Consider the following 13,687-nt stretch of genomic DNA (forward strand, 5'->3'; position numbering starts at 1 on the left):
CGAATCAACCAAACAACTCTTCATTCCACGCTGCAGCTTCAATCAGCGTTCAAAAATTTTCATACGCCCGACTCTCTTGAATTGGTAAGTGCAATTAATGCCAGGAGCATCGGCACTGCCATCAACCGACTGCCACGCGCTCGCGCCCCCTCCGCGTGCCGTGGAACGGCTCGAGGTGGCCAGCTCACAAGACCAGGAACCAGCGAGCCAGCCGGACGTGTCCTCCTTGCAGCCGCCGCCTCCGGCCAGGTCCGTCGAGACCCTTCCCCCCTCGGAGTGCCCAGCCAGCGGTTCGGGTAGATCGGCCACCATGAGTACCTCGACGACCGAGGTGAACGTGACGACGACCATCACGCGGGCCACGTCCAAGGCCGAGCTGGTGGACGAGAACCCGGACCTGGCCGCCGAATGCGTCCAGCAGTTCTGCTCCGACGGAAAGCCCGTCGACCCGCAGCCACTGCCGCAGCCGCTGCTCGCTAATTACGGGACCATGCTCACCAAGGTGGGTAGTTGCTTTTCTTTTTTAGCGAAACGAGGAGCTAAGGTTAGGCCTAAGCTAGGCCTAACTGGATGCTACTTCCTTCAACTATAGGGCCGCCTGGCTGGAACATGTTTCCCGCCAGTAATGTAGTAATCTTAAGCGTATCCTTATGCTAACCAAAAGCTCGTGCACATCTATTGCGTGGCATGTCAGCTTCTACTTTCCGCCAGTAATCCTATGCGCATCCACACGAAGGCGGCTTTCACTCTGCACTGGGCTTCTGTCGTTAACAGGATGGCTACGTGGGGGTACTTAACATAAACTTCGAGCACTAATTGACGACGCAGGAAGAAAGGTAAGAACCACCACAAGCGCTCGAGGCATGCGATCTTCTTCTTCCAAAATCGCGAATTTGCACTTAAATTTTTGTGATTATATCAGCGTTTTACTTGACCTGTCAAGCATGCCTTTTATAACATGAGTTCAAGTTGCATTCTTGTTGTAAATGAAGGTGAAACTGTACGATTACTGACGCAAGCTCCTTCCCATGAGTCTTGTTCGCGATGTTTGCAGGACATCAGTGCCGACGGTAAGCACGTCAACAAGCAACATTTACCGTTCCATGCAGGCGGACATAGCAAAAAAAAAAATGGCAGCATATCCACGGAGTGAATGATGGAGAGTGGGGCGAAGCATTCGTCCGTCCATTCGTTATTGCTTTGCCGTCCGTCCATGCGTGCTGTCCGCCCATGTCGTCCGTCCATGCGTGCGTCTGTGCGACCGCCCATGCGTCCATCCGCCCGTCCATGCGTCTGTTTGTGCGCCCGTCCTTGCTTTCGTCCATGCGTCAATCCATGCATCCGTCTGTGTGTCCGTTCGTCCTTCTATTTAACACTCCAAGTACCACCATCTCGCATCTTTTCATCATATATTCCCCATATAGAAGCACCGCCATCCAGCGGACATTCCAAGGACTGAACGAGAGGTGGTACACGCACACTTTCTTACGGCTTGCGCTTCGCGGGTCTATTTCCCACCTTTAACCACCTCGAGTTCATGGCATATACTAGTTCACTGTATTCATGGCACTGCGGCCCAACGCTCGCTAAACCTTTCTAAAACCAAGGAGGTTACGCCCAGCGAGCATAACGTAGCAACCTTTTCCCGTCAGATAGTGCTCAATGTACATGCCAATGACTGCTAATGGGAAATGAGAGACAGGAGAATTCGGCTTTTACTTTCTTACGGCTTGCGCTTCGTGTCTACTTCCCACCTTTAACCACCTCGAGTTCATTCATGGTGTATACTAGTTCATTGTATTCATGGCACTGCGGTTCAACGCTCGCTAAACCTTTCTAAAACTAAGGAGGCAGCACTCAGCGAGTATAACGTAGCAACCCTTTCTTGTCAGATGGTGCTCAATGTACTTGCCAATGGCTGCTAATGGGGATCACAGCGTGCGCGTTAACTAAAAGCCGAATTCTCCTGTCTCTCATTCCCCATTAGCAGCCATTGGCATGTGCATTGAGCACTATTTTTTATTGTTCAACAACGCACAGAAGAAATCTCTCACCGGCACCACCTTGAAGGTCAAAATGTTATACTTCTTACATACTACAACGGCTACGAGGGACGAACGGGTGTCGCTATAAGGAGCTTTGCCCCTAAAATTGCGCTAGTAGTTCAGTTCACTTAGGCCGTCTGTATTTCGTGCCAATTAAACTTTTTTTGTCAAGTTGGGTTAGCACTTTACACTGAATATTCGAATTATTGTCGCGTCTACTACGGTATGTTTTATTCAGAGATGCTTGGTATACATGCACGATGGATGATTGCTCTACATGAGCCTTTACCGTCATTTCAGACTTTACTTATCTGTCGAAAACCGTATTGGAGAAGCGTAGAGATATCTGGACATTGCTCCAGCATGATACATACGCATGATACATAGCATGATATAGTGAACCAGCATGAAACATACGATGAACGTACTACAGTCGATGAATTTCGTTACGGATATCTAAAATTAATCGCGATTATGTATATTATGAAGTCTTGGTTGCGACAGCGTTTATTTGAGGGAAAACCTCGCAAAACGAACGGGCAGAGCCAGTCCACTGACGATGAGAATGATGATGGCGCAGAGTGGCCATGAGGAAGAGGCAAGCGTATGATGGTGAATATGATCATGCAGGGATGACAACGATGTAAGTAACAAACGCCCACAATATTTTTGCGCCAGATCCATTGCGACATAAATGTGTCTGAGTGATTTTTAAATGAAAAGAAAAGTGAGCCCCGTAACTGTCTCTTAGGGGGAGGACACCTCAACAGTAGCTCACTATAGGGGTGGTGGTAAATGAGGGATTAAAAAATGGGATTAAAAGGTAAAGAGATAGAGCGAGAGGAAGGAGACAGCGAGGCACAGGGACAGTGAACGACAGAAAACGGCGGAAGTAAGGAGGAGATAGGAAAGATGGACACGGTCGCACGAGTCCGTGGACGGGGTTCCACTAGGCGAGAGCTCCTTGTCGGCGTCAGGAGACGGCGTAGGGCGAGCCCAGTCGGCAAGGGCTGCGCTGTCGTCAGAGATCGCGGGGGCACAACCGGATGGCACGAAATACAGCGAGCGAGTCCAGCGACATACATGTGGAGTTCACAGGTCTATTTCACACAGCGCGTTCGTGGTCCTCATTGCAGACGCACGCATGATTCACGCGCTGCCCCTTGCCTTTCGCAGTTGTCTCCGGAGACGTGCCGCAAGCAGGAGCTCCTTCCGGGCCCGCCCACGGAGCGCGTGTTCGACCGCGACGAGTCCGGCTCGGTGACGGTGGACGTGCGCAAGACGCTGGACGAGGAGAACGTGGACAACGACAAGCTCTACCAGCACAAGCTCGAGGGCACCGAGGTTCGCAAGCTGGAGGAGAAGCAGGCCATGAAGGAGGCCCTCCAGGAGGCCAACACCTTCGACAACATTCTCCTGCACAAGACGCTGGCCAAGGGACAGGTCAGGAAGCGCGCAGCGTCGTCGCGCGCACGGGGCGGCGTTCGCATGACCTCGGGGCGCTACTACGCAGGTCACCAAGAAGCGGACGCTGGTCGAGACGGCGTCCGCCAAGCGCGTCACCACACGGCGCGAGAACGAGGCGGCAAACCTGGACCAAGTCGGCTGCACCATCAAGCGCAACATAGAGGAAGCCGGTAACGCCGAGGAGAAGGTCGAGAAGTCCGAGAAGCAGCTGGAGAACATCGAGAAGGTCACCTGCACCAGCCACAAGCAGCCCTCGTGCCTGTGAGTACGTTGTCCCGCGCCTATAAGGTTGGAATGAGAAAAGTGAGAGGGACCACTTCACCCTCCTTTTAAAGGGTCCCTGAAACGGTTTTTTCACATTCGGTTTTTGATTAGACCACTACTGGATCAAATCATTGGCACCAGAGTTCAATCGAAACACAACCGTCATCAACGGAGCTACGAGTACTAAAAGAGTACCCTCCTCCTCCGCTCCACCTTTCACCCTCAACTTTTCTTTCGAGCGCTCGGAGCCAAGCTCCGCCTTAACGGCGCCTGCGTCACGATGTGGCGTGAGACGTCGCATACACGTAAAATCCCGTCGCCGATCCAATACCGGCAGTCTGTGCTGCGCCTTCCGCAGCCAATCAGATGAGCTGGAAACGACGACGTCAGTGGGGCAGAGCGTGTCGCTTGGAGTATGGATGGTTGAAAACGCGTTTGGCCGAGTCGCAGCGATCTGAAGCGATTCGAAGCTTTAAAGCATTGTAATAAATTACATAGTTTACAAAGAGAGCTCAAATCTGCCTTTAAATTACCCTTGAGACTTGGTCTATCGGCCCAATGTGGTTGTAAAAACATCGTCAAAACCATTTCAGGGTCGCTTTAAGAAGCCTCCCCAATAACATAATGCAGCATTCCACTACAGGCAATATTGTGTATAAAGCAATGCCGAATGTGAACGTTTGCGCACGGGTGCCCTCAGAAAACATGGCCGCACGATCCAAAACACTTGCCTTCCGCCTCGAATATATGAGGTGACCGCCGCACGCTCTACAGCTCATGACCTGGTATATTTCTTGAGCTTAATGTCCTTAAGTTTGGACAGCAAAGTGTTTGCGTCGATCCAGCACAGTTATATAAAGAGCCGTATACTCAAATAATTGATTCTGTAGGCTTAGCGAGTGGCGATGGGCGCTTCTGGAATCTATGACAGATAGTTCGTTTGTTAGTTGCCTTTTATCATCGACAGCTGGCGCCACTTGACACGGCGGAATCTGCGGCACAAGCTGCGGTATTAAGCGACGCCTTTGCGATAGCAGAATACTTGAGAGACTGCAGCGTTCTTCTGTCTACTTGCAGGACCGTGAACAGACCAACTCAAGCACCACCTGCGCAGTAAATCGGTACGTGCAGTACAAGCCTCATCCGCCACTCTACTATGAGAGAACATTGCAACGGTTACCATATAAGCGCGAATTTCACGAAACGTTGTACGTCCGTGCAGGAGCCAGCTGACCGAACAAGATTCGTCTTCACTGGATCGACCCGAGACCTGGTTAAATCATCGTTCCAAGCACGAGGGAGAACGGTTCGTCCGGTCATCGAGCTCTGCACGTCGTCTACTAAGCGTTGTACGGTCTGCATCTTGGCGCACGAGCCTGATTTGGGACTATGTAGCCAATCCGCTGGTATCGACGATGTCCTTTTACCAAATTGGGCGTTGCAGGGCGTTACGGTGCAGCGTCCGGAAAGAATAAAAAGGCTCGCCTGGTCTTCGTAAAATTTCTACTCCATCTTTCTTGCGCAGCAGCTTGCGATGGGCTGAAACAACGGACGCAGCGGGTGGTATTAATAGAACGCCTGTTTCAAAGTGGAAAATTTACGTAGTTAGCAGTTACGTATATAGCGTTCCCATACAGGCGTTATAAGCCAGATTCCCTTAGCTGGCCAAAGGCGCATCGAGGAACATGGAATGCTGCACGTTACAAAACATTGAATCGGACTCCTTGATTGCTGGATAAATACGTTTATGACGCACGCTACACTCGCATGGCGGGGGGGGGGGGGGGTGCAGAGAATAAAATATGTATACACACACTTCATAGGGAGGGGGTGCCGAGGCGGACCATTTCGCCTCCATCGAAATTCGACCGCCGCTGCCGGGATCGAACCCGCGACCTTCGGCTTAGCGGCTGGGCACCTTAAACCAGTGCTCCATCTGTCGTGATGTAACAATTTTCGCCGCAAAACAACGCTCGAATGGGGAAGGGTGGGGGGAGAGAAGTGGTTCTTAAAAGAGAAGAAGAAAGCACCGTAACTGTTCCTCATCTAGATTTAAACAAACGCGCGGAGTTCCCCGAGGAGCAGTCTTATTTCCAGTGTTATTTAATGCTTTAATGAGCACAATTCCCACAGATCAAGAAGTTACTGTCTACATTTATGCTGATGACATCGCATTCTTTGCTGCTGACTGTGGTATTTACTTACAACTTAAAATACAAAGATATTGTCGCGAGAGCAAGGTTTCCAGCTCCAGTATCTTCTCAGGAAACTTGTGCAAAACCAACTCCTCTGCTTTTTTTTTAAAGTCTTTCTTTGTACTCTTCTACCTTTGGATTTGTTTCTCTGGCCATTACAGAGCTTCGGCTTTTGACTTTAATGGAATGCGGGATAAATCGTGTTTTCCAGCCTGGGACAGGCGCCTACACGCTGCATTTACGGCTCACAAACCGAGCAGTCAAGGTCGCCCCGTTCGGGATTAGAAGGGGAAAGCTTACTAGGAAAAGCGTCTAGCAATAGGCAGGTCCGGCGCCACCGTCCGAGTCTAAGCCATTGTTAACAGGCACGCGTGTCATAGAGAATGACATGGGGACGCGACCACTTAGCCTGACCGAGACATAGTGGCGGCCGGTAAACGACCATATTCCCCGCGCTCTTGTTAGGATGTGGGGGCGCCTCGCTGTCGCATGTACACCTGGTAAGCAATGGTGTACCCATTGCTCTTAAGGACGCTTCTAGAAAGCAACAGTTAATGAAAGAACTTACGGGGCCCGAGCGTGGGAACGGCCGCCGACGGTAGTCGGCTGAAAGAGGCAGCACGGCCTGGTATGGGAGAGAGTGTCACGTGCGGAGGACCTTTCCCTTTGCGTGTTTCATTTTGGTAAGGAGGTTTTTACAAATGTAGTGCCTTTTATGAAAGTGTTTCTGTGATTGGTTGAGATGCTGCGAGTCTGAACAAGTGATTGGTTTTTGTGAAGACTCTTTGTTCGACCAAGGGTTTAAAAGAGGATGTTTGAACTTGAAAAGTGAGCGGAGCGGAGTCGGGGTCAACGGCGGATCTCACCACCGGAGACCAGCTATGCGGGCCGAGGGGTATGCCACCATTTTCTATGTTTTGTCTTTGTAACCCAGTGCATTTTGTAACTTGAAGTTGTGTTAGCTAAATAAACCCCCAATGAGTGCTCCCCGAATTCATTGTGTTGACTTCTCGTCGATTGCCTCCGCGGAGTTTCAACCACACTTATTCGTCTCCCTGGTCGTCCGATGCGCCTAACTTGAACAACCCCGACGTTTCGCTACAATATATTAACATGTTAGAAATTTGGTTGCAGTCGATATCGTTATCGTTAAATGTCAACAAAAGTGCGCTCATGGTGTTTCCGCTAGCAGAAGCAATTTCAATTTCAATTCTATATAAACAGGAATCCATCCAGCAAGTAGACTCTATAAAATATTTGGGAATCATTTATAATTACAAACTTAACTGGAGTCCACACATAGAGTATATAACTACCAAAGCACAGCGGGCTTCAGGCTTACTGCACAAGCTATGTAACCGGAAATATGGGTTACGGAGGCACACCTTGATAATGTTGTACAAGATGTATATGCGCCCCATCATGGAATTCGGCTGCATATTATTTTCGGGTGGCCCTGCTTATAAAACGAAACCTCTAGTTGTCTTGGAGCGAGAAGCACTGCGAATGTGTCTGGGTTTGTGGCTATCAACGTACTGTACCAGGAAGCGCGCCTGCCTACACTACTTTGTCGATTTCAAATTTTGACCGTACAAGCAATCATAAAACTTTATAGCTTACTGGCAAGAAGATCTCAATATGCTTTTATCGCAAACCCAGACGCCTTCTTTCTAGCTCATTGGCCACGGTTTCGCACGCCTCAGATAATGTTTGTACAAAAGAATCTACAAAGTATAAATGTGAACATTAGAAATGTAATTGAGACTAATAACTCGAATTTGTCATGTTATAATTGAGTATGATGATATATTCCCCCAAAACGCCAAGTTACAATCTCTCAAATGTTTAAATAACATATTATATTACTTGGAGCATGCAGAAACTAAAAATATAATAGCCACAGATGCTTCCATAAATAATCAAAAGGCAGGTGTAGGCATTGCCTCTGATTCGCTTGACTGGTCCTTTTCAGCGAGACTGCCTGATTTAACTCCAGTTTTTGAAGCGGAGCTCGTGGCGATTATTTTAGCTCTTCGAAAACTTCCATCACATCAAAACAACGCAGTCATAATGACGGATTCTCTTTCAGTTTGTGCAGCTCTGACAGCTTCAGAGAACTCTCGAATTCTAAGTACATTCAAAACATTAGTGCCCCCGCAATTGAGACTCCTGGGGTTACTATGGGTTCCGGGACACTGTGGATTAAGATTAAATAAATTGGTCGATTCCTTAGCACGAGCCGCACTTGATAGCCCAGTTTTGTTCATACTGCCAGATGATGAATATATTACGGCAATAAGATATCGAAAATCAGCAATCTCCACTGATACGATAGAAAAAGTAACTACATGGACAGAATATAACCCTCATGTTCCCATGGCAACCCCATTGGAGCCAGTCCAGAAAGCTCGAAGTTTTAATTACTAAATTTCGATGTCGTGTGCCCCCCCCCCCCCCCCTAAACCTGTATCTACACAGAGCTGGTCAGACAACATCACCCCTCTGCGTATTCTGCGGAGAAATGGAATCACTAAACTAGAACATTATTTTTTGTATTGTCGCCGCTACGCTATACTTCGAAAAAGGTTACTAGTTATGCCATTTCTGAAAATAGGCATTAGATTGACGGCGGAAACGGCGCTAACCTTTGGTGCCTCAGTTTTGGGACATTGCCACAGGGATGCTTTCAATGCCGTTTGCGATTATATTCAGGCAACCAAGCGTATACCCTTGTGATCTTCAATCAAAAAATTATTTATGACTCCCCAGGGCAAAGTGAAGTAAACGCAGCTGAGTGGTAATCAAAACACCTGAAATCTCAAAATTGCTCAACTTGACTTTTCTATTTTTTTTTCTCGTTTGCTCCTTTTTATGTTGTTTATACATTAGTCTTATTATAATAAAAATTCATTACAGCTAGTAAAAATGATCACAGAAAAACCGCACTACACTTTCTTGGCCGATCCCCCTGAGTGGATATGAGCTATCATCCCAGGGAAACAAACAAAGTGCCTGCATCATAGTGCGACACCTCAACAGTATAGCTCACGAGGGATATGGGTAAGGAGAAGGAGAGATGGACACGGTCGCAGGAGTCCGAGCACGGGGCACCACTCGGCGAGAGCTCTTGTCGGCGTCAGGAGATGGCGTAGGAGGAGCCCAGTCGGCCGGAGCTGCCGCTGTCGTCGGAGATCGCCGGGGCACAACCGGTCGGCACGAAATGTAGCGAGCGAGACCGCGGGAAAGCTCGCGCACACATGCGTATAGGAGCTGCAAAAGGTATCCAAGTGTGCGCATCGGCGCGCGCGTGAGGCAACGCTGCCCGCCCGCAATGCGTGCGCCGCTACAAAGCATGCCGCCGGAGCGTCAGCGGATGCGCGTTCGCGCCATCGACGCCGTCGGCGGGCGGCGTCAAGAGAGCGCGCGGGATGTTCGTTCACGCTCCACTAAGTACGTACGCGCGCTTCGCTAAACTCGGCCGAGCAACGCACCGGTATGCTTGCAGACACACAACACGGCAGCTGGACGTCACCGGCGACTACACGAGGTGCGATGACTGAGCATGGACGCGCGCAGAGCTGTGAAACTTGATCACGTGGTGCACAATGGCGTTGTCACGAGTTCCCCGTATGGTTTGTTTTCTTTCTTTTTTTTTTAAGTGTGAATACACTTTATAAGCGACCCCAAACCATCCACCGCCGTCGGCGGCGTCCGAAGTCTTATCTCTATCTTTAAAAGAAAGAGGACTTGGCAGGCCGCAGCGCGACGCTCTACCGAATAAGCCACGGACGCGGCGCTGATATCGGTGTCAGTAACGCGCCTTATATCTTTAACGCCGCTGCGCGCGTCCCCCTCCCCCTTCGCTCGCTCGCGATAGCTGATGCTATGAGGGGGAGTAAAGTTAAAATCCGTTGGCATTCGCCAGTGAGTTAACGTAAACTCCCCCGTGTGATTAAATTGCGATTCCCAGGAACCATTACACCATAAAGGCACCATTGTGGGATTAATAAATATAATATTGCGAATTAATAAATACCCCTCATAGCATCACCCCGTGTATTCGCACTTAACCATGTTCACCCTCGGGGAAATGCTTGGGAGTTTTTAGCAGTGAAGCTCCCTAGACTCTCACGATGTCCATCGTAGCCGTCGTTGTCGTAGCTTTCCGTTGGACTAAAACGCGGGCGTATATAGCGTTCATATAGCGCGCATATGGTTTAAAAATAGACCGTATTCTGCCCGTACATATATGCTTGACTGTCCGTTGCGCGTCCATCCACCCGTCCATGTATCTGACCGTCCTTCATACTATAGTCGGCGACCTCAACGTAGATAATATGAACCTTAGAAGACCTAGCCTGAGAGCCCCATCACCACCATTGACTTCGTCGATCTGCAGCAATTTTTTTTTATTGATTTAAGCACGACGCTATGCGTACTATATATAAGAGTAGTGCCATATTAGAAAAGGAAAGAAAAAGAGAGCTTTTTGGGGAAAATAATAATACTCGACCAGCGTACATTCGCCTCATACAGGATAAGAGACGGTAGGCATGTAAACACGGTCCCAAGCGAGAGAAAGAAAGATACAATCCAGGACAACACAAAGGCGCGTGCGTTACCCTCACTCTGAATTGTATTCGTGTTTGAATGCCTACAACCTTTAATCGCGAATATCGGCTTCCCGTCGTTCTATAGGCCCGTTCGCTTGCTTGCCATTTCACAGAGGATGGGAGAGAGGTGCAAGAGAGACCGTCGGAGGACATGGTTAGAAAATTGTGTGTAATTAACTGGTTTTTAATTACCAACGGCAGGTCTTGTCACAAATGTCTTACGAAATGAAGGCAGGACGTTAAGGTTAAATATTTCAAAAAAACGAACTCCCGTGAGCGAGCATATACCTACATACTTTATTTGATTTATACGCATCAAATAAGGCCGATTGATTGACAAGCAAACGAGAAGTTCGGCGCTTTTCGCCGCTTTCATATAGGCAGGGCCAGGGAATCGTCGATCATATGTCAAAGTCGAAGGGCCCGTGGTCGATCTTCTGTAGGTTCTGTTGACATTGTGTCAAACCGAATTACAGCCATATGATTTTCTAGAACCATTTGACCGCAACGTTAAGCAGCGCACTTTTCAAGACGGACGACAGGAATAAGAAGGACACGAGGCTCGCTACACGCGCAGCTAAATTTATTTCAGAAAAATACTTTACATATACGCAACCACGCTGACCCCGAGCGACACACAACTGAAATAAGAGGCACTGAAAACTTATCCAATATCAAATTTTGAGCACTTAACGATGAACTATTAATCGGGACATGTGCACGTGCCGCGATTATTTTTGTATCTAAGCTCTCAAGATTACGTGTCTATAACTAGCACAACCAAAGTGAATCTGGTTTCTTCGGCATAGATGTACAAGATAATTTCCATAGCAATTCTTTTTTTTTTTCGCTTTTAAACAATATCTTCCCGATAGGCCGCTTTCGCCCAGATTCAGTAACGAGGTCCGTAAGAGGATGATGTACAATATCAGTTGTATACCTTGAAATGAGACAATGAGAGAGACGATCGGCACACGCCCGCACCCAGGACTCAGTCTGTCCTTTTATTTATTTTTACTCTATTTTCACGTTTCATGTCAATTTTTTCCCTCTCTCGCTACTTTCAGTCTGCAATTCCGTTTCCCCACGCAGAGTATAGCAAGTCAGCGATTTACACATGCCGGCTAAATTATACGCTTTACAACAAAGGGTCTTCCCTTTTTCTCTCGATTATACCTGACCGAAGTAAACGGCGAGAAAAATAACCAACACAATTAAATGAGAACAGAACATTCACAACCTACTCAACAAGTAACAAAATAAAGAAACGAAGACATTCAGAACGTGATTACAAATGCGACGCGGCTTTTACAACTCGAACACTGCTATCACTTATCGTTAATACAACGAGGGAGTTGTCCCCCCACTTTCGTTTCCCTCACGTTCGCTTCCCGCAAACTGCGGCAGCCTTAGGTGGCTCATTGCTAAATGATCTGCCGTTGCAGGTAAAGTGGGGACCACTGTTAAAGGTAATACTTGCGAGCGCAGCATCTTTGGATTTCACCCTCTTCCAAAAGCATGGTGGCTTACATTAACTCGAGCCTTCTGGTGCTTAGCTCTTCTGGCTTCTTTGGCAGGCTAGTGCCGAGCATAAAAATTGTTTCTCTATATTTACTTGCTAGTAGAGGGCCGGCAATGTGTACGGTGTTTATTGTATTTTTCCCTTTAACAGTGAACGGTACATACTTTCCAGAGTCCAAGGAGCAGCCATTATCGAAACACACTTCCCCCAAAGCATGTGCAAATTAATTCTTACGACTGTAATTCACTGACTGATTGATATGCGAGGTTTAACGTCCCAAAACCACGATATGATCATGAGAGACGCCGTAGTGGAGGGTTCCGCAGAAAATTTCACAACTTGAGGTCTTTTAACGTACACTCAGGTCTGAGCACACGGCCCTACAGCATCTTCGTCTCCATTGAAATAATAGAGATTGTGGTGTGACACGTTATTTCAAACGCAAGAGGTGGGAAATAAACAATACAAAAAAAGTCTTCCGACCAAGCTCTCGTCATTTCTGCTATATATATTAGCCTCAATCTCTCATAGCCACGCAAGTACTGTACAGCCAGACGGTATATCACAGAGTCGGTGAATACAAACCATGTTGGTATTTAAAAGCGCGAAGCAGACAATTAAGACAAAAGAGACGGGTAACACAAACGAGCGCTCTCTTCACCTGTCTCTTGTACATCTTGTCTGTTTCGCGCTCTTAAAAATGGTAACATGAATCAGTACAAACTCTCACCGTATACACCCTACGCTGCTCTGAGCAACGACGACGCACAGACAAAAAAAAAAAAACATTCGAGGAGGCCTCTAATCAAGGCCACCCGATATCAATCGGCGCGCGCGCCGCACTGGCGCCGTCTGCAGGGACCACGCACTCGGCAACCGCGTAAGAAACGTATAAAAAGTAAAGGCCTGCAGAAGTATACTATAACGACCCGATGCTTTCTACGCCAGGAAAAGACGAGCTTTTGGGCGGAGGAGGCACCACACGTGTGTGTCCCAGACGCACCGTGGTCCCGTTAAGATCGCGGAACCGACGAAACTGCGGGATCATTAGGCGCGGACGCACCCGCAGCATCTGCGCCGGGATCAGCCCCCCTTTTCGTCTATTTAATACAGACGTTCCAGACGTCAAACGCGGAAGGGGGACCCAAAAGGCTCTTGTCGTTCACGCGGCATGTACTGCGGCTCGCGGCCTTAGAAATATCGCTATAGAAATGATGGTATACGTTTGTTGACAGTGTGTGTGGTTTTTTTTTTATTGTTTTGAGTACTATAGAGATGCGGATGGATGTCACGACGAAGAATGTTTCTTGGGTGTGTGGAACTCTGCCTCTATGCCGGTTCGATCATCGATAATCCACAAGCTTGCCGGGCGAAAAATCACCAGGGTTATTCGGTGGCCGTCGCGTACGTGCATGCCGCCTGGCGGCGGATGAGGTAATTGACACCCCATTCTTAATTGATGGCGAATGCTCAGATAAAACGAAAAGAAGAAGGAAATTCACAAAAAGGAAACAAAGAAATTTCGATCTCGCTTAAAAAGACAATAGAAAGCAACGATGACTTGGTCTATATTGATAAAGT

At 48.2% G+C, this 13,687-nt stretch overlaps 2 protein-coding genes across 3 annotated transcripts in view; one reads left to right on the forward strand and one right to left on the reverse strand.

Annotated features, from left to right (window-relative positions):
• LOC119167419 (echinoderm microtubule-associated protein-like 2) overlaps nt 1–13,687 on the reverse strand; it is a 218,094-nt gene that overhangs the window by 187,649 nt on the left and 16,758 nt on the right. The gene's annotated exons all lie outside the window — the stretch shown is intronic.
• LOC119167420 (uncharacterized) lies at nt 98–5,276 on the forward strand. Its single transcript, XM_075866417.1, has 5 exons — nt 98–502; nt 3,222–3,488; nt 3,559–3,773; nt 4,854–4,897; nt 4,999–5,276. The coding sequence occupies exons 1-4, from the start codon at nt 98–100 to the stop codon at nt 4,891–4,893; spliced, it is 927 nt and encodes a 308-aa protein (XP_075722532.1). The 3' UTR covers nt 4,894–4,897; nt 4,999–5,276.

This window comes from Rhipicephalus microplus, chromosome 6, assembly GCF_043290135.1.
Source record: "Rhipicephalus microplus isolate Deutch F79 chromosome 6, USDA_Rmic, whole genome shotgun sequence".
Taxonomy (NCBI): domain Eukaryota; kingdom Metazoa; phylum Arthropoda; class Arachnida; order Ixodida; family Ixodidae; genus Rhipicephalus; species Rhipicephalus microplus.

What these genes read in the sequence shown, in the direction of transcription:
- LOC119167420 (XM_075866417.1), top strand. Translation starts at nt 98, where the DNA reads ATGCCAGGAGCATCGGCACTGCCATCAACCGACTGCCACGCGCTCGCG. An exon ending in AGACGCTGGCCAAGGGACAG is followed by an intron (nt 3,489 to 3,558) that starts GTCAGGAAGCGC and finishes GCTACTACGCAG; the next exon opens with GTCACCAAGAAGCGGACGCT. An exon ending in CACAAGCAGCCCTCGTGCCT is followed by an intron (nt 3,774 to 4,853) that starts GTGAGTACGTTG and finishes GTCTACTTGCAG; the next exon opens with GACCGTGAACAGACCAACTC.